Source organism: Lineus longissimus, chromosome 1, assembly GCF_910592395.1.
Source record: "Lineus longissimus chromosome 1, tnLinLong1.2, whole genome shotgun sequence".
Lineage (NCBI taxonomy): Eukaryota > Metazoa > Nemertea > Pilidiophora > Heteronemertea > Lineidae > Lineus > Lineus longissimus.
Genome location: NC_088308.1, coordinates 18,991,761 through 19,019,222, shown reverse-complemented (window position 1 = coordinate 19,019,222; position 27,462 = coordinate 18,991,761). Strand labels below are relative to the sequence as shown.

At 38.8% G+C, this 27,462-nt stretch overlaps 1 protein-coding gene across 12 annotated transcripts in view; it reads right to left on the bottom strand.

Annotated features, from left to right (window-relative positions):
- Positions 1 to 27,462, bottom strand: part of LOC135489952 (zinc finger MIZ domain-containing protein 1-like) — a 178,093-nt gene that overhangs the window by 14,314 nt on the left and 136,317 nt on the right. For 10 of the 12 annotated variants that reach the window (XM_064775617.1, XM_064775633.1, XM_064775623.1 and 7 more), the window contains 2 exons: positions 1,458 to 1,614; positions 53 to 355 (listed from right to left, as the gene is read on the bottom strand). In XM_064775617.1, the coding sequence (XP_064631687.1) occupies positions 53 to 355; positions 1,458 to 1,614 (460 nt within the window). Of the gene's footprint in view, positions 1 to 52; positions 356 to 1,457; positions 1,615 to 6,432; positions 6,521 to 16,029; positions 16,245 to 27,462 lie in introns of those variants that run through there. The other 2 variants (XM_064775638.1, XM_064775646.1) reach the window with 2 other exon arrangements.

Below are 27,462 nucleotides of genomic sequence, written 5' to 3'. Positions count from 1 at the left end.
TTTCAACACACACATAATTTGACAAAATATTTTTGTGCTTTTTAGAACTTACCCGCCTCGGTTATATGGCATCGAATTTTGACGGTTATACGGCATGTTCTGTGGTCCAGGGCTACCGTACGGTTGTTTCTGGGGCCCCATCTGTCCAGGCATTGCCTGCATTGGTGTTGAGTACGAGTTGGCAGTGGACATGGTTGTGTTCGCACATGAATAGTTAGGCCCTGCTACGTGGTTGTTAAACGGCGGCCCGGATTGGGTGTTTGGGGATGTGATGCCTCCCCATACTGTCGTCACGACTGAGAGGGATTGTGGTTGCTGTTGGTTACCTTGTGGTGGCCAACCCATGTTACCATCTCTGAAAATACATCATGAAAATCAAATTTGAAAAGTTTCTTTTCATGCCAAAAGAGATCAAACATTTTGTCGGGGGGGGGGGGGGGGCATTTTGGCATTTCTTGGCACCTCTCCAGACGTTCAGAGTGAAAAATCTATCAGTGATAACTGCATAAGGAAATTCAACAAATAGACTCGCAAAACCACTAACTCATCAATTCAGATCCTGGACATAAAGATATTTTGCTAAAAGCAATTAAGAAACAAATGAGGCAATAACACACATTTTAAAAGCCACCTCCTGTACTAAAACACATCGAAATTGAGCAGTTTAAATCACATGTGACAATAATTGCTTGTTTATGGTGATTATCGCAGGTGCTTGCGACAAGCATTGGTGATCGCAGTGACCAGGTCAGGTCACTTGCGATTAAATTGTTCATTTTTGCAGCACTTACATATGACAATTATACCTTTCACATATTGTCAACTGAGACATTATTTGTATCCTGTCATAGAAACTAGATACTGATCCTCATTGGTTTCCACGGCAACACGTAAACACAATCACTTTATGACTATCACCCTATACTGTTACTTTGTATACCATTACTTGGTAGCTACTCAGTTTAAAAAATTGCCTCCCTGTAGAACAAAGATGCGGGGTGTTTTGAAAACTGCGCTATCTATGCCGCGATCTGACGCTGACAAAATACCTCCGATCGATTAATGTTAGTGCCTTGAGTTATGTTTCCAACAGCATACCGCAGCACTTACACAATCACCGGGTTGCCATAGTAACAATTATAAACAACCAGAGACACTGCAATAACTGCCAGGGTTGTGATGTGATTGGTGTCGTTATGATTTTGTGGCAGAACAAAGGAAGGAGAAATGGTGAAGTTACAGAGGTGGGTATATCACTACTTTTCTTACCAATGAGTAGCACCTTACTCTAAACCACCAACTTTTTTTGGGTGTCTTGTTTTTGTGGATTATGCAAATAATCTCAATTAAGTTGCAAAGATATTTAGCGATTTGATACCATACTTATAGGGCTATTAATTATCATTATTAAGGCATTAAAAAACAGCATCTTTATATTCTCAAATTTTGTTTCTCACCCTTGAGGAATTGGTGTCATGCTCTTTTGCATCTGTGGGTTAAGCTGAGGGTTCATCTGCATATTGCCAGCCTTGGGGTTCTCGGATGAGTTGCGATTCTTCTGGTGTCTTAACAGGAGTAGCCTACCAAGGTCCTCACACCAAAGTGACAGCATAGCTGCAAAGAGAGAGAAGGGAGAAGCATAAGAAATCGGCATCAGTTTTTGTCCCAAAGAACCAGAAAGAACAATGTATAAATTTTATCTGCTGCAAAAATCAAGATGTTAATAAACAGAGCCTGAAAACCGCAAATATTTGGAAGTTTGAAGAAGTATTGAGAATTATTTGACAGGATTAAATCCCAAAAATCTATTGCATTTGTTAGTAAGAGTAAAATAAATGTGGCATGATATGCCATGTAAATCTAAAAAGACACAAATGCAGCCTTGTCTTCAGAGGTGCCAAATTTGGATGCAACTATTGGGGTTAACATCACCCTGATGCATCGGACCGAGAGCAAAGCATCAGAACAGGTCATGCAATCTCACTGACAATAGGGAAATTAGCAAAAAAAACCATCAGATTTGTTGTCACAATCGCACATTGCCTTGGGCAAAAGCAATCTAAGAGGCAAATCAATGTGACTCATTTACCTCAACTGTAAACTCACAATTTTTTCCCCTCATTATTCACCAATCAAGGATAAGAAGGATTGGCAAGTCATCCTACCATGGAACAGCCTGTCATGACAGATTTTAAAGTATTTTTTCTATAATTTCCTTTTTTCTATGAAGTCCAAAAAGATCTTGCCTCAATATGATACTTTGTTAATATTTGTTGATTTTTAATTTTATGCAAGTCATCCACAGCACAGATTCACACTAATTACGAGTCTCTCCACCATCTCCAATACACCTCACCCCTTTCCATCCCCTTGTCTCTAATTCATCCCATTTTATCGACCAATCAAACCATTACCCGAATACTCAGAACATTTCAGCGGTGAAATAGACATCCGCCATGTTAATTACCAGGATAATGTAAATATTATACATCGGCAGCGTTTTCTGGGGTTCATAACGTCGCTGATCTCCCAAGAGGAAGATTTGCCGTGATCGATTGCTGCAGGACCATATCGACACGAAGAGAAATTTTCTACGGCCCTGGCCATTTCAGCCAACAAGCGTACTGCATATGCTCGGCAGTCTTCTTTTCAGGTCTGTGACAGATTAAGCCACCGATGATGTATCGTTGGATGGCGGGGGCAACGTCATAATGGAGAAATTAGATGGCGGAAAACATGGCCAATTCGGGGAATCTTTCAAGGCGGCGGCGGGCGACAAGATGGAATGGCGTTCATTGGAAATTGCTCTTGGGTTCTCCTTAATGATGAGTGATCAGCAAAAGTCAACATTTGAAAGCTATCACTGTATTGGGTGATGTTTGACAAGTACGTTCCGTCCCACTGACATTGATCTTAAAGTTGTGTTCTTGACAATAGCCAAAAGCTAGCCACACCTCTTGTAGTTTAAAGTGAATTGCCATAAAATAAAATAACTTCCAAAGAAAATTTAACAAACCAATGACACCAAAACTCCTATTAATCAAATTCTTTTGAAGGTCAAATATCAAAATTGATCATAATATGCCATTTTGATATGACAAATTGCATGAGAAGTATGATGAATACTCAAGTGTTGCAATTAAATGCCAATTCTGACCAAGTTTCAATGAAAATTCCTCAACATTGATGTACACCGCCTATAGCCAAATCGACTACAAGGCCCGGTAAGCTAATATTGAAACGTACACACAACCCTTTGCTAATTCGGCACACGTTTCATTGATCCGAGAGTATCATTTAGGCTGCAGTACAAAAGGTATATAAACACATTATCCTGGATGACACTCTGGGGTTTTTGAGCTCTGTAAGGCAGTATTTCTGTATTGAGTAGCTTTTCAAATTCCACAACCATCATTTTGCGAATAAATAGACTTCCCATTGAAAAAAAAACACAAGACGGAGTACTGATTTAATAGACTAGATGTACCATCAACATCACAAGTTGCATGGCAAACAAACTATTTGACTTCATATTCAGAATCTGCTGTAGTTTGTATGAAGAGGAAATGTTTTCTTTACCACTGTTAGAAGCTGCTTGGAATTTGATAAAGGTTCGAAAGCCAACACCTCACAAAAAGTTTTTATTCTTAGCTACATGAATTCATGACAAACACCACTTTTTAATCCCACATTGGCATCTTCAGTTGTCGAAAGCTAAATTATTCAGCCCTAGTTTGTATAAGATTCATCAATTTTTCACATGGCGCAATCTCTTTTTTAACTTTTCGAGCAATACCCGTACTACAACAACCCGTACTACAAGTTGGTTTCATCTGAAAATTAAGATGTATTTAAATACTTTCTTTGTCAAATCTTCAATGAACTTGAACTAAGATGACTTGAAACAAACCCCCAGAGAATCGATTAGTCATTGATCAAGAGACGCTTGAAAAAAATTTCACTGCAGAATCTTTCTCAAATTTTGAATCTGACAATTTGGTAATTTATCATTGCACATGTCAAACTCCCAGGGAAATTGCCATAAAAATTCTGATCGATGGGCACGTGTCGCCACCCAACAGATCTTTGATTTGAATCATTTCAAAAACTTTGAATTTTCAAACTGTCAGCTCAGAGATGGGTGTTAATGCAGAAATGATTGATTTCGCAAAGACAAGGATGCATTATCATAAGCCATGGTTGGGCTGAAATTTTAGGAAGCTGTACACCAGGCAAGCTGCCGATTGTGGTCCTATCTTTATCAAAGGAAAGAAATCACTTTCAACAAGTTTTAAGCTCTCTTGAAAGCAAGAGTCAATCTTTTTTTGCAGAGAATTTTCAATCTGGATATTTCAGATAAGGCGCTTCAGGTTTTTTTTAATTAGTTGGTGGTCGCAATCTGTCTACAGATGATGCAGAATCTAACTGTGCCATCAGATTGGAATGCAGATTGTAGAACTAGTTTGCTACTGCTGCCATCCACTTGTAGAAACTGGTTGAAGAAGGCAGTTCAATGTTACAGCTGCCATTGCCATTGCCTTGTAGAAACTGCAACAGAATGTTGATGCTGCCATCATTTTATAATTCTAGGAATTGGTTGCCATCAGGGGAGGCAGACTGTTAGAACTGTTGCCATCAGCTTAAAAGGCAGAATATAACTATTACCATCAAAGAAAGGCAAGTCGTTTCTGCTGCCATCTACTAGATCAGAAGAGGCAACAAAGAATGGCTGCCATCAGCTTGTAGATGTAGTAACTAAATTGAGTGTGTACAGTTACACCTGTAGAGGTGAAAGGTGCCATATCATCGCTCACTCCTGTGTACAGGTTCACACATAAACTCCAACCAAGTGGATAAGCGGGATGCCACAATGAATCTATTCGTGCAATGCCACAAGAAAAGATGTTGCATGCTCAACTGCCATCTCGCAGTCCTCTGCACTATTTCCATCATTTTTTATCAACCATGCCCACACCTCATTACAACAGATAGTGCTACTAGCCACTTAAAGTGAATGATACCATTATCGCCTGACAGGAAGTGAGTGACTACAAACCAATGAACTGGAGTACCACACTGAGCAAGGAGACAACTGGCACCCAAGAGCAATAAAAAAACACCAAACAACCTAAAAATGGTTAAATGGTTAAAACTGCAAGACATCCAACCTTTGGCAAAGTCCTTGGGCAAAGTCCAGGCATCTACAAGGAGCTGTAGTCGATGAGTCTCCATCAGACTCGGTCATACCATTCCAATTTGCTGAGAGAGTCCAATACTGTTCAGTCATAACCACAACGACAATCAAATAAACATCTCTCATGTATCCAGATACCCCATTACTGTATGCATCATATACTTGCGGGCGAAATCAACATTGATAATGTTGTGATGAAGCGGCTGAAGCGGCGGTCACAGCCCGACAGCGAGTCATTGATTAGAGTAAAATCCCCATGATTAGTCAGCGTAGCATTACAGGTCAAAGATGGCTACCTGCGCTAAGACAACATTGCGTTAGAAGGCAACTCCTCCGCGCTACAAACAACCAATTTACAAGGCATTGATTTATTTAAAAGACATTACGGATGTGTTCAAGAGTGTAGTGTAGTTTAAACTCGGAGAATATCGATAATCAGGCTGTGATATGGGTTGTTAACCGTTTGGTTGGGAGTGGAAGAAATAGATTCGGTTGGTATCTTATGAGGCGGTCTCCACAAATGGTATTGGATTTTTAACTTTTAGGGCATTTTCAATGTGATGGTAGAAATCAATCTTTGGATGGAATAATCTTTGTTTTTTGCATCGTTTTATTTTTGCAAATTTTGTTGGTCACAAAAAATGCGTAACTAAAACACTGAAAATGTTCAGTCTGCAGTAGGTCATCAGACGGATACAGATATTCAGATTCAGACACCAAAGTTTTAATTCTGCAAAAAATAATAGAACCCCAGTACAAAGATGCTTAACCACAGCGGCCGGCGGTACATTTAATAGTAAAATCTTTTCAGCTTTGGTTCACCCAAGGTGGTTGAACCTTGATGTGAAGAAAAATTGTTAAATGCAATGGGAAGTCAAGCCGACTTATGGTGAATTGAAGGCGCCAGACATGCACACAAAAACAAACCTCCATGCCAAGACCAATACAGGTAGACCATTAATACTTGGCTATCAACCAACTAAGTATTCAATATTTTCATCTCAAGAATGGCGAAGAATCAAAGTACATCTTATGGTTTATTTGTCAGAATGTTCATGGAAATAGGCTTGAAACAGAACCTATCATTGCGCATATACAGATAAGTTTGCGGTGAGTCTGCCAAGGTAAGCTATCCATGCGATACCAAAACGAATAGCATAGTTGGATGTTCGGTAAACTTCCCGATTGCTATTTCAATATCGGTTCTTACAGACCAGTATCAAATATTCAGCACTTACGCCAATCAATGTCTGCAGCTCCAGAAGTCCTAGGGCTGTGGTGTTCCAACCCGCTATTGGCTTATTTCCTGAGCGACTTCAGTACATTAACACTCACCTGTGGTTCGAGTACAATTCATATTATGCCGAGCTATCAAATTAATAACCTCAATAGAAAGCTTGGTTTATCAAATAGAATGGTTGGTGAATTGCGACAGTCGCACCGACATGAAAAGGAACATGTTCCAAGTAGGTCATTAAATGAAGAATATAATATTCTACTTCTAAAGGTATCCAATTGAAAAGAAAATTGCTGCCTCTGGGTCATTAATGAATGCCATTCAAGCATGTTGTGAAATATCACAGAACTGTTCAGACAAGAAAAGAGAATCATAAGCAAAGAAATGCGATACCCTGACCTAGCGTTGTAATTTGTTTGGCAAATAGCTTGTCATGCCCATTCTTATTTCAATATCGCTGATATTTAGTGCATAATGAATATTTTCATTTGTACATAAAGACTTATGATTGAAACGTATTGGTTGGGAAGGTGGCTTGCAACAACAAGGATTTGGACACAATGTCCACCCAGACAAACATTGGTAAAGAGGAAATAGCGTAAATGGGTAGGACACCCAGTAGATTTGATTAAGTTTGATGAGAAGATACATTTATATAGACAGACTTGTTTGACAAAATATTGGCTGGAGATAGACTGAGGTTGAGTTTGACAAGAAGATAAATAGATAGACTTGGGTTGAGTTTGACATGAAGACTGTATTATAGACAGATTTGGGTCGAGGAGAAGATGATCACCACCAGACAGACTTGAAGCTGACTTTGGTTGAATCTGACACGACATACATAATAAACCAAGCTGACTTTGATAAGGCTGTGGAAAATGCACTTCGTTTCAACAGAAATTCGCCCAATAGAGAAAACTTAAGTTGAAAAGTTTTCTAAACATATGATGACGCAGTTTATACCAATACCATACTTGCCTGAGGATGCATGAAGTGATTACTAGACAATGACTTCAAGAAGAGAAGGCCATCATGTTTGAATTTTCCTGTAACCGATATACATTCAATGTCAATAAAGAACACGAGACAATCAACATGTACCCAACCACAGTTCAGTACAGGCCAATCAAAGGCAATTACTTAACCCAAAAGTCTATCTAGAAAGTATCATTCAGGTTGTGACGACTGACGTCATAACCCACCAGAACAAATTCTGTTGAATGGAAATAATTATTAGTATCGAGAGTGATGACGATTACCACATAATTCTTAACATAAAAAGGTTTACAAAACTAGTGTGTTGATTTGTTTTTCCCATCTCAATGACATCAATGTCATGATATTGGTCCATTTCTGTCTGATAATTTAAGTGGCAGTGTTATTTTTGGCCCGCCTCCCCTTTTAGGTTACTTTATGCACTTCCAAACTTGAATAACACTTCTTGTGAATCAGGTCCTCCAAAAATGCAATCTCGGCATTCTATGCACAACATTCGTTTTTATTCCAACAAAATTGGTGTGCAATCAAACTGGTGTCAAATAGGAGACTAAATCCACCAATGACCCATCATGATAATGCGCACATTAAATATTGCACTTTCGATACATTATGGTGCCCCTCCATATATATTACAAACAATTTCTCTTGGATTGCATCCAGGTCATACTGAACATGTCCGTAAGGAACAACTCTGTTTGACTGCATAAATTTTGAGAGTGTCATGGCTTTCAATCAAATTAAGTGTGGTGAAATTCACATATGTGGCCCTTGGGAGATCAGTGGTGGTTAGAGAGCTTGGCTTGTAATCAGGAGGGCATGGATTCGAGTAAGAAGGATTTCGCTGCTTCAAATCAGTGTCTTTGAGCAAGATGCCAAATCCTACACGGCTCTGTAATCAAAATGGGACGTGAAACCGAAGTTTTTTGTGCTTGGTGTCGCTGCCAGGGCAAACAAAGACCACAGATTCCCTCAAACAACAATTGACATTTACACTCCTCATGACTCAAGGTTCAAGCCTTGCTAAAAAGGGGTTAACGGCAGGACATTTCTCTCTCCCGTTCACCTCCCATCCATTATGGACCCATTCTCGATTCCTCAGTTTATTAGTGCGCCGTCCCAATGATAATGTGTTTTAGTGATTATTAGGCCGACAGATGGTGACGGGCGGTCTCCCTATAGACCAAGACACTGGCATCTTTAAAGTTCAGCGTTATTGCTTCTGTTGAAGATAGCTTGGAGTTTGGAAACAAAGAGGAAGGCGTGGAGGATGGTGGGGTGTGGTGGCCTTGGCATCAAGGATGCATAAAGCTAGTTTGACAGCTTATCAGTGTGTGTCTTGGTTTATGTTGTCCGTTTGCTTTAGTGAAGGTAGCGCCTTACAAACAAATGATTTCTGTAGCTGCGACCTGCGATTTGTTTCAATATTGATACGTCCTTGCGATAAATGATTATTGTCACAGATGGTCAGGCACCATTGATTACCACTGTAAACAACAACAGGTCGAAGCAATAAAAACATCCATATGTGTCGGGGGGGAGGGGGGCTTTACGAGATTTGGTCGGCTTGGAGACGAAAATATTCACTGCCATCTCAACACCCTCGATAAGCTCTGGTCTACCCTAGGCCAATAACATTATCAGAAAAAAATCTCAAGTATAATTTAATGTTTTAAATATTTCAATGGGCATAATTGTTGCATAATTTGCATCTGTTAAGAATGACGTTGCATTTTGGGATGTGGGATTCTGGGTGAAGATTATCGTGTCTGAGAATGAACAGATGTTCCCAGATGTAAATATTTTAATGGTAAAAGAAGTGGTGCATCATGAATTACGAGCGATGGATTTTATATTCAGTGATGATTTTCTTTTATTCAAGTTATTCATCAAAGCAGCTATTTTCTAACTCGCATTTTTTAATGCAAATTTCCCTAAATCAAAATCTCCACTGACTGTTTGACAAGGAGAGAAATGGGCAGGCTTTTCACATGTTTTGTCCTGGAAGTGAGTGCATGGCTCCACACTTGAGAACTGACTGAGGCAATGCCTGCGCTGGTCCTCCTGTTGCCTACCTGCCCCAAAATTTCAGTCTTGGCGAAAGAGGAAAGTGGCATTCCTGCTTTAGTTTAAACCATATTACATTGCCTACAGGGCAAATAGCTTCCAATGTCCAGACCATCTTTTTCACAAACTGATGGCAGCATTTTGCTCTGGGCCCATGTTTTGACAGCACGTCACAAGGCACTAAATTCCCTCTTTTCATGTAAATTTTGGTGTGCCCTTAAATTTCTATGTGTCAAGCCCTGGAAGTAGTTACAGAACATTTGAATGAGTACCTGCGCTCTCAACAAGTTTGGCCGACTTGTTTCTTTCTCATCCTCACTTGTACTGTCATTTTTTCACTATATCATAACTTTTTATTGCATCATCCCATTTCTGGTCACCAGCAGTGAATTCTTAACTATGATCAAAGGATGAGATAGATAGCTGGTAATATAATCAGAAGTATCAGACAGAACTGTGCAGGCAGCTGATATCTTCAGGATATAAATATCACAATGTTGCTATCTTGATACAATGAGTGGGCTACTACCGCTATATTTAGACAAAAGGAAAATGGCTACGGGCGCTATATTTAGCCACCAGAGAAATGCCAAGCTATAAACCTGCTGCGTGACAATGGGAAATATTTGGTGGCATTCAAAAATATCCCAATACAATCAGTGTCTTCCTACGATGGGAGACGTTTGAACTTATGCCTTTAAAATTAGATCCAAGCTTCATTTCGTCTCCTCTTTGGAGTTGGGATTGATAATCTGGTTTGCAAAAATATCAACTTTTATTTCACATCAAAGAATTCACTTTCATTTCATTTTTCATATGGCCCAAGTCTCTTGACTAAGCTTGCCGATTGTAATTTCTGATAGTATCACCTTAAACATCATCATTATCATTGTCTCTTAAATCATTAGCTAGGGACATCACTCAGTCAAGAAAACATTTCACATTGTCTCACTAGAGCATATGATACTTAAGTTGCACTTTTGATTAGACGCTCGAGTGTTTGAGATCATAAATATCAAATCAGGAGACACGAATTGAAATGTTTACCTGACAACCGAAAGTGCTGTCACTGATGCCTGGATGCCTATTGTTGAGACATGTTGAACATTGATTTTGAAGTAATTATATGGCCGACGTGTATGCTTAGTATACATATTCTCTTTCCGCGCAGGAAACATATTGCCATGTTGATTAGAAGGGCCTACTTCTCGGCCTATTGCCAAGTATCAGATTGAACATATCATCTATATGCCTGTGATTGCTCAGACATATGGGTTTTAAAAAAATCAATTTTAACAACTGCCATAATGCTCGAAGAACCCCACTGAACAAGTACTTATCTCGCCAGGGCTGAGAATGCATTATCAAAGGTATGACCCCTTTTGGTAGTTGATCTGGGTGGTACCGGCAGATGATCATACACAGGCAAATATATCAACAGAGACAAAAAGTCAGCTTTGCTAATTAGTCAAAAAGAATAAAGCCGTAAGTCAGCCTTATCACAGTGACCTGCAATCAATCAAACCCAGTGATAACTAGTTAAACCTTCAGATCTGAGACCTTTTGGTTGTAGCAGTGATCATAATCTCCGGTAGCAGTGATTTGCTGTGCTTAATGACATAGTTTCTACAGTCTCAATGAAGTACTACTACCAGAGAAATCACCATAGAATGTGCACCTGAAATGCCCCAGCCATTTCCTTTGAAAGCAATCTGTATCTGGATTGGATTGTGTTCCAAACACAACCTATCGCAATTCATACAAAATCAATTGTAGATTGCACGGCTTGATAAACCATCCCCATGCGATAAACAATAATTTCATTATTGAGCGATCACATAAACCGCTATAAAATGCGCCAGTATGGCACAGATGTCATCAAGAGGCCAGGCCTATGACGGAGTATTATGCAGGTTACTCTGTTCTACTTGGGTTTTAATTGCTCAGCTAAACCGATCGATCAATGAATGCAACAAGAGCATGTCACATATGGGATACCATAGTGAATAGAAACATTATTCAATTTACATTATCAAAGTTATGATTTTTATCAATTGATAATTTTTTGCAACTGATATTCACACCAGAAGAATGTGGGAGGGGGCATTATGATTTGTCGAGAAACAGCATACCGGTACTGTAAACCCCTTTAGTTTCGCAAATGTAATATTTCGATGGTAGTGCGGGTACCATTGCAAACCTTAGGCTGGTTTAACCAGGTCATGAAGCAGAAGGGGCAAACGGGTCATCAGTCATTACTTTTCTAAACTCCCTGAATGCACAGGTGTTGATACTCACTAGGCCAACTCAAAGTGCACACCAACCTGTGTAAGATATTTGTTAGATATTTTGTATAAGTACCTGTAGTTATAAGCTGTCAGGTTCAGGTTACCTGAACCATTCTAGTCATTCTCACCAAGTCTACACCCTCAACATTCAACATGCCTCAATAGTCTTACAATAATAGATACTTGTGCACTGCAAATACACCTCGGTCATACGACTTCTTGAACTTGAGATCTGCATGGTTTCTGAACTCTCCAACCTGTCTCAGGATGCTGGGTATCAGGGTATTGTACCTGCCGGTAGTGGTAGAAAGTACCAATGGCTGTCAGTTCAAGTGTATTACTTCTCATGACTTTTCGAACTTGGGCCCAACAGGGTGCTGAGATTTGTAAACTGGTCACCTTTGGGTTTGAAAAACAGAGTCACTTAAAAAGAGATGACATTTAGTACGTTCATGAGATGCCCCCTTTAAGTGATAGGCCGACTCAAGTTCACTTGTAATCTTAATGTGACCTAAATTCATTTTTAATTGGCAGGTGATTGGCTTATTAAAGGTGACCCGATTATCAGCCGATACCTCTTGTCACAGACAAGTGTGGAATGGCAATCCTATCAGGAGACATGTTCATGTAATCATACATGTAATCAGTACTAAAAATAAAAACATCATAACAGCAGTGTGGTCATACACTTATGGTCATAATCATAGTGTATTTAAAGGCCTATAGTCTGTTGGTTCAAGAATTTGAAAATCAAACTCTGGATAGTGTAATTCTGAATATAATTTTCAACTATAATAGGACTATGCGAAATTTCAGAAAAAAAGTTAAATTTCCACACTTTTAATTATTGCAGATTGTAAGCTTACTTGTTTTTCCAATCAATAAATCGAAACATTCCAAGATGTCTTCCCGTCAAGTGGGTACTTCTCACAGGTTAAAATGAAAGCTCCTGGAGTCAAACCTGGACCAGGGCTAGAATAACGACCAATTAACAGGCCATCCTTAATTTCTTGAAACTGAATCTTGGTGCATTTGCATTGTTGGCACTCCTGCACATGTTGGCAATTAGAGAAGTTAGCAGGGGTGCTGTAGCTACCTACTACATGCTAAAGGTACCGTTACCAGGGGACACTATTGGACCTCTGATGCATTTTCAAAGATAGAATTATTTCTTGCTGTCAGAGTGGATGTTAGCACCAATGCAACCTTGATGGAGACGGTGACTCTCTTTGACAGTGCAGGTTTCCTCCGAGGTCTGTATAAGACTTTCTAAATTATTGAAATTTGTTGGGGTAGTTTGTCACAATCAATCACACCCATATTGACTGCTATATTAAACATACCAGAGACAATGATGCCAAAGAAAGAGCAGCAGACTGGTGCTGACACCTTGTGTTGAAGAGATTCATTACTTTCTGAAGAAGCTTTGGGTTTTTCGTACTTATTTAGCAGCGCAAGCCTTTTGATATCAGGCATTTTATCACTGAGAGTATTCATTTTTTATTACTACATGTATCAATAATTACTATTCATCATTTTAATATTTGTGATTTTCATTTAAAACTCTTACACAAATGTATGGACTGACATAGTAAGCGTCACCTAGTAAGATTTTATTGGAAAAGTTGGGCGATGTTTGGCATTTGGACCGGATGAAAACACTGCCTACAAAAAAGTTTCAGCCGTTATTATTCACCTTCTGAACATAAACACAATCAACAAACCAAATGCCAAGCAACCAAAGCAATCTAAAATCATTTAGGTTCGATATACATGTAAAGTGTGCCATGGGCAAACAAACAGTGCAGGATATTTCATTGTTATGTTTCAAATGGGTCATATACCACTCATATACGCCAGTTATTTACAGGTCGAACATGTTCGTGCAGTGTCTTATCAATAAAATGATTGTCTGGTCACAACTTTTTTTTATTGACATCACAGTGTCTGGAATAATTAGTTAGGACTGGTATACTTGTGCACAGGCATTATTGAAATGCTACTTGAGAATTACTTCAGATATCGACAATTGATTAAGTTTGATTTGGTCAGTCGTTTTTTCTTCTAATGACTAGTTTTGCAAAATGCCTAGTCCCTACTGTAAACAGGCCTGCATATGGGGATCATACATTATCCTAATATTCACCACTGTTTCTTTCGACAGTTTGGCAACTGATTTACAGATTCACAGAAGACCTAGGCTATACGGTAGGCCTACTGATGTCTTGGCTCAGTCAATACATGGTTGTGGCTGTGCATTAGTTTAAAGGCCTTGAGCAAATCGCTCTTTAAAGCAGCTTAAGTCTTAAGGCACCACACACAAGTTAGTCCTGGAGCACTGGCATGCACACCTTTATGGCTCACTTGAGGTGCCACTAATCACATTGTTATTACAATATTTTGCATTAAGGTATACTGGTAAAGGCTTCAGAAACACAGCAAAATCATGTGTTAATTTATTGATTTATATGATTATATGAAAAGGTGTCAGGCTGATAGGACCAGGGATCACCAATATAACACAAACAATATATGTAATAAAACAATAATAAGCAAATAACTGCAGTGATGCAACTTATAAATAAAAAATCTGTTACTTTCCAGGTTAACTTCACCCTTTCACCATAAAACAATAAGGGGGCAAACACTGGGGCGATGCACAGAAAGGGGTTGTTTGATGGGTTGAATACAGTGAGGGTGGGAGGTAAACACACCTGTGTGGGGACAATTGATTAACACCTCATTGGTTGACATAGGGGTATGAGGGCAAAACAATTAGTGCAATGCTGACTCAGGGGGAGGGGGAGGGGGCTGGAGCACAGTCTAATGTTATGCATTGCCATATATATAAATTTTTGTGTATTATATTTTTTACATACTAAAATAACCACAATTTTAGCAAAGGCACACAATGTCTGAATCATTTAAAACGTGCACTGGACTTGTTTATTGTAAAATGGGTACTGCAAAGGGTATTCGGCCAACTAATCTGAAATATTTTGCAATTTCAAGGGCATTTCTAATAAGAAGATGACAAAATTGACATCGAGTCATTGGATGGTCGAATCAAGGAAGTTGTAACACCTTCCTTGTGTCAATTAACTGCAACAAGAACATTCAAGATATGGTAAAGATATGGACACAACAAAAAATTGGAATTGACAATAAAGTGATGAATAAATCCATTTTACCCTGCAACTAAGAGATGCAAAAAATTACACTGTATAAATGTTAGTAATGACAGTTTAACTGAATAAACTTACGCCATTTTTAAGGTAACACAAATCATAAATCAAATATCCAGCAATGAAGCGTTTTGAAAATCTTAGACTGTCCTCTCCTAGGAAAAAAACACTTATTCCTTCCCCTGCCTTTCGCCACTACATTTGCTAGTTAGCAACTGAGACCTAAATACATCTGTTGCCTGGAATACTCTAGGCCTACCTCTGTGATCCATGGGACGTGTGAATGGGTACCATGGGGTAAAAGCAAAAGATCAACCCTCACCACACTAAGGGGCCAAGTAACTGTAGCAACCTCCAGGCCCCTTTCTAACCTGTGCACAATGAAATGGAAGAAAGCATGTAAATTCCAATGAAACAGTATAAGGCATACACTACATCTTCAGAGCTTGGTTGCATCCTTGGTTGGGCATGCACAATGACCTGTACAGCTATACCAACACTAAAACCCAATACAATGCCGACTCAAGTGCATCTGTGTTTGGATGGGAGTAAAACCGTGGAGTGCATTGGCAGGTATTGAGCAGCTGATGCCAGCTAGGCTGGACCTGCACTCTCCTTCTAAATCATGATTAATAGGACAACCCACAAGCCCGAGTCAGACTAAATGACTCGTCCCTGAGACTGTGAGAGGAGAATGTGGGAGTTGCACCAAGGAGCACCCACAGTGTGTATCTCAATACACGATGATGCCACTACAGTCATTGTTCTCAAAAATAGCTTCACAAATGCCAGCGCTAACTTCAGGTACTAAATATCTCAACACCGGAATATCTCGGAGTTATCACAGACCTTTCACTATAAACGCTAATCAATACTTCTGCATGGTCAATAGATTCTCAATAAAACACACACACACAGTAACTGACACTATTGTACACTACTCATTACACTACACAATATACACCTCAATGGCTTTATGCATTGTATGCCACACAAATCACATGTTGGCCTTACAACAAAAACCGAACGTAAATAAAGACCAACGTGAAATATACTCACAATGTACGACATCATGCGACGGTAAATTATTTCCGATTCTCAAGTGTAATTTGTGAAATTTATATCCCTGAGCTCTGTACACTATCTACAGTGGATTATCCAAGCAACACCAAGCAACATATGAAACCCAATCAATTTAGCAGGTCACTGGTTGGGAGTGCTGATTCATGAATATTTATCACCTGCGACCTTTGACCTTAGGGAGCTTATTCAGAATGAGGCTGGAAAGAAGACTTCTGCCATTATCTGTGCAATCGTATGGCAAGTGATTGAGTGTTCATGTATACATGTACACAACATGAATAAACATGTGAAGCTCCATAATTCAGGACTGAATGGGCGCTCGAGAGCGGAGGAGAGGTTTTTGAATACAGAAAATAGTATCCATATTGTGGGTGGAGAATGGAAGATCAGTCAGTCTGTCGTGTGTTGGTGTTTACCCTTTAGCGGCTTCTGAATAACGATCAACCAGAAATGGTGACGATTGATCTTATTGAAGATGAAATCATGAATGTGTCAATCTCTTTTCATGATGTCACAATAATGTGTTAACTGAATTGCCGACGGTTTGAAAACAGTACGGTTCAGAGTGTGAACTCGTACTTGCTGGTTTTTACACGTTCGTCAAGTGGGGTGATATTTTTAATCCTGCTCGTCCCTTTTCTGTAAAATTGATTTCTTCATAATAAGATCTGCTTTAATAAGAGCTAAATAAGACCATTTTACTTTGTCACTGATGATTGGTGACATTGTTTTCATTGTATTTGTGAAAATTCAACATAGTACGGAGGTATGTGAAACGCTGATCAGGTTTTTCTGGGAACTTTCAATTAAACACAGCAATCAATTAGGCCTAATAGTTTGTTTTCTTTATTGAATTATTCAAAACATGGAAAAATTTGTTTTGAAAATACTTCAGATGTGTTTTGAATTAATTACAACAGGATGCTCCTAAAATAATTTTGTTAAGGAGATCTTTGCACAGGTCTAATACTGTCTGTTGAAATCAATGATCTAACAATAGAACCTGATTTTTAATTTGCTATACTGACAACTTCAGGGTGTGTTCACAAGTTGAGGACAATATCACTTAAGAGCAGATTGCGAGTATCAGCATTTTCACCTTTTAATCGATTAATGATGCAGTAATAGCGTAGGAATGATAATAAAAATGAAAATATCAAATTTCTTTTTATCGCAAAATAGACCAATTACCAATACTGATATAAAGATATTTTCGTCACTTGTTTAAGGTTTTGTAATCCAAACTGGGAATGATTTTAATGATTTTTCTATTTTGGCCAGTTGTCATGAATGATTTTAATGATTTTTGTCTATTCTTATCTTTTACACGAATTAAGTTCTGAGGCCAAAAATAGTACTTGATGTCATTCTTTATACTGAATATTCCTGCCGACTAGTCATTTTATCTTTTGATTGATTTTCTGTTATTTTCAGATTTGATAAATGCATGAGGAAGAAATTATTGAGGAAACACAGTCAGTCACCATTGCAGCTCAGCTAAACCGTTACAGCTTTAGATAAACCATTACAACTAAAGATGGCTGTAGAAGTCTACTCTACATTAGAGATGAGTCTCAATCCTATCCTAACGCCACATCCCACAAGAAAGTTATCACAACCAATCTCAGTATCCGGACATTCCTAAAACTTCTGGACAAAGAAAACATAGGAAGGGCAAGCCAACTGAGAGATCTACACCAACAATGGGCGCAGATTCCAGATGCCATTTCAGTAGTCATTTCTGCTTCAGTGCTTAACAATGTCAAGGCTGAGAGTCCAACTCTGAGGAGCTCCGTGACTGCCGCCAGGGGCACTCATGATGACAGCTTTACATGTACGAGACAGTAGCTTGTTTGACAAAAAATTCCCCCAGACTCCCAGCATTAAAAATATTCTTTTCTAACTTTCCTTCTTTGTTCCTTTTTTCATGTAATCTCGAGACACTTCTAACAAATGATATCAACAATGGCAACACAAAAGTGGCCTTGTATGTTGACAACAATGCCGGTGGTCAAAACCTTGTTGTTTTCAAACAAGAAAAAAACCTGGGTATCGAAATTCCTCAATAGAGAGTATATTATGTCTTTTTTTAAAGAAAAAGCTGAAGCTTTTTAGGGGGTAAACATGTTTGACAAAGGAATAGGAGAACTGTCCTTGCTTGATGACTGGTTTTACATAAAGTACCTCGGGGTTAGGTAAGACCCAGCTGTCATTTTTTTCTTTACAGTTTTTTTATTTCTTGTTGTTTTTTGTCCATTGTGACTTTTTTATAGAATTTTCAAACAGAACAATAGAGATGTGATTTTGAAATATTGTTAGTAATATTCTTTATCAGTACCTCTTATCTTCGCAACATCTTCACTGAGAAAGTGACATCTGAAATGACCTGAGTTTGCAAATCTCGACCTCAGATCTTGGTATAACACTTTAGCTGAAAATAGGGTTTGAACCAAGAGCCACTTGTGCATGACGAGTGACATTATTTATGACCCGGACTGTTTATGAACACTTCCATTGCAGCAAGTCACCCCAAAAAGAAAAATATCACAGCGATTCTTGCATAAGGTCTTGATATGTGGAACCTTGGAAAATTTAAACACTTTATTTCTCGCTAACTTTGCCCAGATTCATTTGACATTGAATAAGGAAACTGTACAATGTCAACCACTGGATACTCTTCAACGTTCATAAGATGTACAATCCAGTGGACAAACTCATCAGAATCCCTGCCAAAATTTCGTTTTACCATCATTTTCGTTTTGAGTCAGTTCAACTGAGTGTGAATTGTTGAGCTGTTTATGGCAATCATTATGTTTGGAGATCAAAACCAGATCAAAGGATCCACCAGGTTGTTTACCACCATTGAATAATCAAAATAACAAAGTCAATCAGGTCATTCAAACCTTTACTTACAACCAGGACAAACTACCAATTTTTTAGAATTCTGTTCAAAGGAACTGTGCTCTATATATCATTATCATTGTCACATCTGACACAGCCTTTATTTGAGTGCCATCAGTGGCCAGGTTGATATAAGTGTATTGATGGGCTTTTATCGTTAATAAGTAAACAAGAAAGACATAATAGCCGCACTTACACCACCTGAAAATGGACCACCAATCTTGGTTCGGGAACCAATGCCGCACCATCGAAAATCCACCAAGCGCTTACACCAGCGCTGCAGCTAGTTATAAAATCCGGCTACAGATGGCGCGCAAACAATAAATTGCATGCGCAGAAAGCGCCATTTCGAAAGCGCCGCCTGGAGCCGAACCATCTAACTAGCTAATTGCCGATCCATTTGCGCGTACACCACGACAAAGCCAAGCTTTTAACAAGCTGGGCGAATTTGGACCATCAAGCTTGGTGGGACAAATTCGCTCGACAATTTGTATCGGCAATGGATTGCCGAACCAATTTGTCGCGGCAATTGTGGTGGTGTAAGTGCAATTAGTCCACCAATATTTCGTGGTGTAAGCGCAGCTAATAACACAATACATGTAGGTGAATATCGAATACTCTAAAAGGATAAAAAATGTCATGTAAGGAAATATAGAGCAATATCGAAGGAAACCAAAACACAACCTGGGTGACAGGAGACTGGTAAAACAGACACAAGACACAATAACTGCTTGGGTCATAGTACCTACACCAAATATTGTTCAGGAAACTGGCCTGTTTATAAATTGTTGTTATTGTGCGTCTTTTGTTGGTTCTTTGGCGTCAGGAAGTTATCAAGAATTAATCAAAATGTAATAAAGAGCACTGAGAAGTCGGGACCTTTCCAAAGAAGAATGACTTGACTTCCTGGGAATGGCAAAGTGTTGAAGCGTGTCTTTGTTGAATGGAAACACACCACTCAAACATGCCGTTACCAACTCAGAGAATTATTCGATTAAAATGAAACAAGAATGAGAAATCTGAGAAAATTGGTCAGGATATGGTACTACAGTGATTTTCACAGCACAAAACTGTTCTTTTCACTCCTTAAATCCTTCGAAAAACTTCAGTTCTCTTTTCCCTGAGATAGTTTGTACATTTATGCTTTAAACACTGTCATAATTGAGATGAGATTAGGCAACCGTATGAGGTCCAAACTAATGACACTGCGAAAATACCTTAAGAGACAGTATATTCGAATGAAATGAAATGATAGATGTGATTACCTGGCTGGCCTGTCCGTAATCAAAATATAGTGTAATCTTTGTACCCTATTGTACTTTTCGCATTGCACCAACATGTATATATGCAGGCTGCACGAAATTCCACCTGTTTTTACAATTGTACTCCTACGGGTACGAATAAATAAATAAATAAATGCCCTGTGGCTACATCAGAGGTTGCTCAGTTTTGGAGCGGAGCAATTTGGCAAATATTGGGTGGTTTTTTAAGGATTTTGGCACTAACACACACCTGATTCTGGGGCCCCGTTAATTTTCAATATGTACCAAACCAAAATGCTAATACATCCACATGACTAGTGATGGTGGAAGTCTTGTTCCTTTGCCTGCTGACTTGTAACCTGACAGTTTATCTGAACTCTTGACCCAAACAACCATCTGCTCATTAATTGACAAAATTCTCCATTTAAATGTTTGTGTCAAGCTCTGCTTGGAGTCCACTGTTGATTTAACAATGATGTTTAGTACTTGTATCAAATGGGACCAGGTATCAGCCGATTTTATGCAGTTTAACCCATTATAGCTGATAGTTTCATGCGATTTAATTTGATTCAACTACACTTACTGTCTAATTTACATTCATTAATGAGTTTAATTAAACACAGTCCTTCCAGTATTGAATTTTATAGACCTATTTTCGGAGTTATACAGTATTACAATCTAAAATCTGTGTGGGCGTGTTGCTTATCATAGTGTTCTACAAACAACTTATTTTGAAGCATTTCATTATGATCAGTTTCAATCCAGCTGTTTTCTAGACCTAATTTACATAATACCAGGGGTAGGATCGTCAGTTATGTATTTAAAGCACATATTAATTCTCAAATATTTTTAGATAAACAGGTACTTGTCATCAAAAGAACTTAGGCACTGGACACTTGGATTTAATATCAGTTCCAAGCGATATGACTTTGACAACGAAAAAAACCCGAAAGAACTTAGGCATTGGACACCTGGACACTTGGACACTTGGATTTAATATCAGTTTTTTAATATCAGCATTTATGCGTGACACTACGGTTATGTGCCAATTGGTTTTATTGGCCAAGTGAATCCAACTTTGGCGAGACATTGAGTCCATGCAAGCTACTCATGTTTCTCACTTGGTGGGGTCTTTAACCAGCACTGGCATAGACACCATATACAAGGAACCACCGTCTTGAGTCTCATTCGAAGGACTGTGAAGAGCCAGGAATTTTTGTTCCTTGAAAAGCCATGCCGGTTCATCCAGAAATACAATCCTGGGTTCTCCCGGGATCGAACCCGGGCCCTATTGCATGGTAAGCCATGCAGTGCTACCACCAGGCTATGAAGCTCCCTCGTTTCACTTTATGATTGATTACCCAGGTGATAAATACTTCAATGATATATCCAGGACTGATAGGTCATTGATTATTGCAACCAATCCACTACAGTCATGAACGAGTCTCAAGTGTTAGTGTTAACCCATTTTATTTTTGTGATTCGGGCAAACATAATTAAACGCAAACTTAAAAGCATAAAACCTTCGACTCTAATGCATTAGCAAGTCTAACACAATACGCAAGGATGAATTACCACCGATAGGGACGTGGATTAAGTAAGTATGAACGCTAAGCCTATCTAATATGCTGAAATCTCCAACTGAGCTGAACTGAACTACTTGTAGGCCCTATTGGGTAAAAAACAATGATCAATTATTCATACTAAACAGATGCAACAAGGCCTACGCATCAGGCACCATGCCAGGATCGAGATCTGCCTAGTCAGCACAAAAACAAACAGCTGTATGACAATGGGGACTTATCTAACCACCAAGCAATATGATTTTCATGACCTGGAATACAACTACATTCCAACAGGTGTCATTAATGTGAAACCTAACAAAGGGCCAACTTCAGCTGGCTTGAATCATACAGTCCCTTCTGCCATGATATGCTATGGATATATCAGTAAGGGCCCGGGCCCATTCATTCAGGACGTATGCACGATTATTGCAACACCTGCACGCATACAGCAATAACACCTCCTGCTTATGCAAAATATGTCAGTCAGTGGTGTAAGGAGACAATTACACTGTAATGAAACGGCCAAGGGCCATTGTGCACACCGTATAGATATTTGGTGCTTTGGAATTCATCCAGGTTAAGAAACATTGTACATGTATAGTATATAGGTCAAACCAAAGTCGGTATGACATGTGATGCATCATTGCTTGGAGTAAGTACCATAAGAATATCATCAGAAAAAGTCACTAATAAACGAGATATTGCACTTTTTACCCTTTTGGTTTTGGCCTCCTGGTGGCCAAGTTGAGTACCAGATCAGACCGAAATTCGCTGTTCGAGGCAACATGACGTAGGGAGTCATATGTACCAAATTTCAAGTTCATAGCTTTAGTGGTTAAGAAACGTGCCATAGTTACAATCAAACGACCAATTTACGCCATTTGACCTCTGTGACCTTGAAAAGCAGGTCAAATCAAAAACTCATATGATATGTGATGTATCCTTGCTAGGAGAACCTACCATAAAAATGTTATTGAAAACGAATCACTAATAAGCGAGATATCACACTTTCTAGGTTTTAATTTTTGGCCCCCTGGTGGCCAAGTCGAGAATCAGACTGGACTGAATCAGGGTCAGAGGTCAGCTGACCTAGGGGGTCCTTAATTGTACAAAGTCTCAAGTTCATAGCCTTAGGGGTTAACAAACATTCCACAGTGTTATGCTCAAATGCCCAATTTACGCCATTTGACCTCTGTGACCTTGGCAGGTACGTCAAATCAAAAACCCGTATCATATGTGATGTATCCTTGCTCGGAGTATCTACCATAAAATTTTTACCAAAAGCTAATAAGTAATAAGCGAGATATGGCACTATTCAAATATTTGGTTTTGGCCCCCTGGTGGCCAAGTTAAGAATCAGACCGGACCGAAAATCAGTGTCACTGGTCATCTGACCTACGGGGTCATGTGTACCAAGTTTAAAGTTCATAGCTTTAGTGGTTAAGAAACGTGCCATATTTACACACAAACGGCCAATTCACACCATTTGACCTCTGTGACCTTGAAAGGTACGCCACATCGACCTGATTTTTTGTCAACATATAGAGCTACGTTACAGGTATCTACATACCAAATTTAAAGACTATAGGACGAATAAAGACAAAACGTGCCACTATCGGTGAAATTTTAGAGTTTGACCTCTGTGACCTTGACAAGTAGGTCAAATCAAAAACCCGTACGATATGTGATAAATCCTTGCTAGGGTACCCACCATAAAAATGTTAGCAAAAACAAATCAGTAATAAACGATTTATCACACTTTTTAAGTTTTTGGTTTTAGCCCCCTGGTGGCCAGGTGAAGAATTAGACCGAACCGAAATTCGCTGCCAGAGGTCATGTGACCTAGGTCATAATGTGTACAAAGTTTCAAGTTCATAGCACAAGCGGTTAAGAAACGTGCCACACAGGATACGGACGACGGACGACGACGACGACACAGGGCTATGGTATAGACTCCCCTGACGGTGAGCCAAAAATGTCATGCTTCACAATACAATACAATGAAACCAGTTTTTGAACAAGAATCCATTAATCCTGTTTAAATCACTAACCTAAGGGGTACACCTCGCCTTTTCATACAGTATATGGTGATATGTTTGCACTAGTCTACGCAACAGAGTATAGGTTGACATTAGATTATTCTTAACGATGAAAACCAATGATTTTCTTCCCAAATGATACTGCTGGGACCACAGTGACCCTGACTCCGCTTTTGCAAAGCACTGCAAATCTAATACATTAAATCAATTCTAATGAAAACGACTGTGTTTCATTAACTGCACAACATTACAGCATCTGTTGTTTCATGCGGTTTCTTCATAACAAGTCTCCACTCCTTGCCATCATAACCAGCTGTCAACGTTGCTTTACAGGTATGCCCAGGGTCATGAACACCCACTCTGAATTATCAAACATTTTCAAGCATTGTCTACCGATGGGTAATCCTGGTGATAATCCAGGATTAAAACATTTTCAAGCATTGTCTACCGATGGGTAATCCTGGTGATAATCCAGGATTAAAACATTTTTTTCAGTGAAAGAGATTTTTTCTTCACTTGATGTGCAATCAGATGGATTTTTGAGGATGTCATCATGATGTCAAGCCCATTAAACAGAAACTGCCCTCTCAGGAAATTAAAAAGCAGACACACACGTTTTATTGCAGCAACATGCAATAATTATCACTGAGATGAGGAATAAAAAGGCTGCAAGTCTGCAGGCAAAATTGGTAATCGATGGGTTTGATGTTGATGACACGAGTTGAAGTGATGACCCAGTCCTATTCTAACTCTTCTTAAGATTTGATTAAAACGCAGGCCAGATGTATTCTTAATAGTTTCAAGGCTAAGCAAGACATTCCCCTCCCATCATAAATCTTCAGGGACTCACTAATTTTAGAAAACTTGACAGCACTCTTAAACTTATTTTCAATTTCTGTTGGCCAAAAATGGCAATAGTAATATGAAGATTTAAGCATAGACAGTCCACATTCCATTTCGGCAAACTGGAGATAAACAAAGATACTGAAGTTGGAAATTAAGTGTCTTGTGTATTAAAAGTAAAATCAGCTAAATGGTTTGCAGAAATTACAGTCCTGTTCATAAATAAGCTCCCTTACTGAATGCCACATTCATGCATTACCATGTTCTTGAGAACTGTTGCTGTTGCACAAAGTCAAGTAGATTGTACATTTATCACGACACTGTGCACCGGATTCAGAAAATATGATTGGAGAGCACATGTACATTTGCAGTACAATCATTGACATGCAGACTTGTATTAAAAGTCATGTCAAACATGGTGCCTAATACTACATAGAACAGAAGTGTTAAAACAGCTCCACTATACATAATCCTACATCAGTATACAGTTGCTACTTCAAATTTCATGCAAAACTGACTCAAATTTTTGCCACGACTTATCAGAGAATGATGGATGGTGTTGTTTTAATGACTAAATTCTGTCAGATTCTTGAAAGAAAATGAAATATTTGATCAGAAATTATAATTAGATCTCATTTGAGAATAGACTATTTCTCCTTTGATATCTGATGGGCGTAAAAGGACACTTGTTTTGTTCAGAAAATATCAAAGTTTAGAACAAACATTGTTGGATAGAATTATGTTTGATTGAAAGTCATCAATGTTGCTTCATCTTTAGTCGAAGAAGATTGAAAAAATTATTTTGGTTCCTAATCCATCAAATCAGGGTCAGCCGGATAACAATCATACACAGGCATGATTTCCTTTTAAAAGGCACTTTTGTTAGAGGTTTTAGCCCCTCCTTCTCCAAACAATGCAAAGTCAATGCAAGCCATAAGACGCCGATGTTGAGGTAAAGTTTTGAAAAAGCTTTGAAAATGAGGCTGGCTTAGGCTACAATATACTCTTGCCTCCAGTTTACAAGAAGTATAATCCTAAAATTGATAAAGAAATGGATCACCTCTGATTAGTCTACTGTTTCCCGATTTGAAGCTAATGATGATCTGATCTGGAAAATCCCTAAACCTGCTACTTTTACCACTGTGTGTGTAACTAGATCGCTAAATCGCCCTCTTGTGACACCCTAACTTCTCCAAAATTGAGATATTGTCATCTTTTCTAATGAGGATTAGCAAATTATGGGGTGGAAAGTGATTGAGTAGGGTTTCACGGCCAGTAAAATGTGATGGGGATTTTAATAATTCATGGGTGAAAAAGTGACCCAGGTAATAGAGTAATGAGAAATGTCATTCTTGATGTACTGGGACATAGGAAAAGTAATTACGGTAAAGTACACCAGTAAAAAATATCTTGTTGTTATGGAAACTCATATCATACTTAGTTTTGTCATGACAGGAATGCACGCACCATGAATACGTCATGCAACTTACAGAAATGTGTATAAATATGGATGCTGGTAGGTTGATGAATTTCCAGCAGCAAAAAACTGAAAGAAATGTATCAATTTGGAGAAAAAAACATCGGGATTGCACAAAGCACTAAAGAAATGTTGCTAAGGAAGTAATGCATTTATTCTTTTCTCTATAGAAGTAAAAAATATGAGCAGTTCTTTATACCACATTGCATATTTTCCTCACTTCCTGAATTTCTTCATTGTGGGTAAGGACAACAAAATATGCCAAGCTTCTTGCTCAAATATCAGCATAAAGAGATTTGTACAGAAATGTCAGCAAAACCAAAAATATCAACAAAAGCACTGGCAATATAAAAAATTTAGTCTCAAAATATTTCCAAAGGTCATTTGTCAAACAAAGACACCATTAAAATGTTATAAAGTTCACCAAACAGCCCCTTTTACCACTCAGATATAAAATTGAACGACATGTATAGACCCATTAGTCATGAAAATTGATGAAGATGCTTCCATCTCATTTGTACTGTACACATTTCAGCATGGCCTGAATGATTTGTGCGAGACTGATACTTCTCTATCCGTGCTCTCCGCAGCGTGAAAAAGCTGATTATAGAGTTGTTGATTGGACTGTCGTCTAACCTGGTGCTTCGTCCAGGCACCCAATGTCGCAACCATGATTACGCTCATTTTTCATAAGTGATGATGTTGGTTGTGTTGGATGGTTTTTGAAGCTGGTGATGTCAAGATATAAAATGGCTTCATTGAGTGTGAGGTCACAGCTAGTTTGGGGGGGATGTGCAAGCCTACCTAGACTGTTTTACTGTCGTTGTGAGCATGACGTAATGATGTCATCTAAGTCACAAAGTGCACTCAACAAGAATGGCAATTTCAGGTACAGGCTAGCGAAGACACAAAGATAATGATTTGTCATCCTTTTACACAAGAAGGTACTCATTTTCATTGGTGGATCCCTTTAAATGCACACCAACTCAAACCATGGAGAAAACAAACCAACTCAGTCCATTAATCTAGAGATCCCATCCAAATGGTCATTACCCGCAAAATATTACCACCAAGTGCACACCGCGAGAATACCAATTACCAACTATGGACTGGAGCAAGACACCAGGCGGTGTGACAAATAACATCCTTAATATGACGGAATTGGATAAACTTGTTAATTGAATAAATTCCTTGGTTTGCTCCTTTGAAATGGCATCAGTTGGTGATTTGATGGAACAAACCGCTGATTACGACACGTAGACCAATATTTGACAGCGGGAGGGGTCTTGTATGGCTTCATTAACTAGCTTGCATTGACTGCC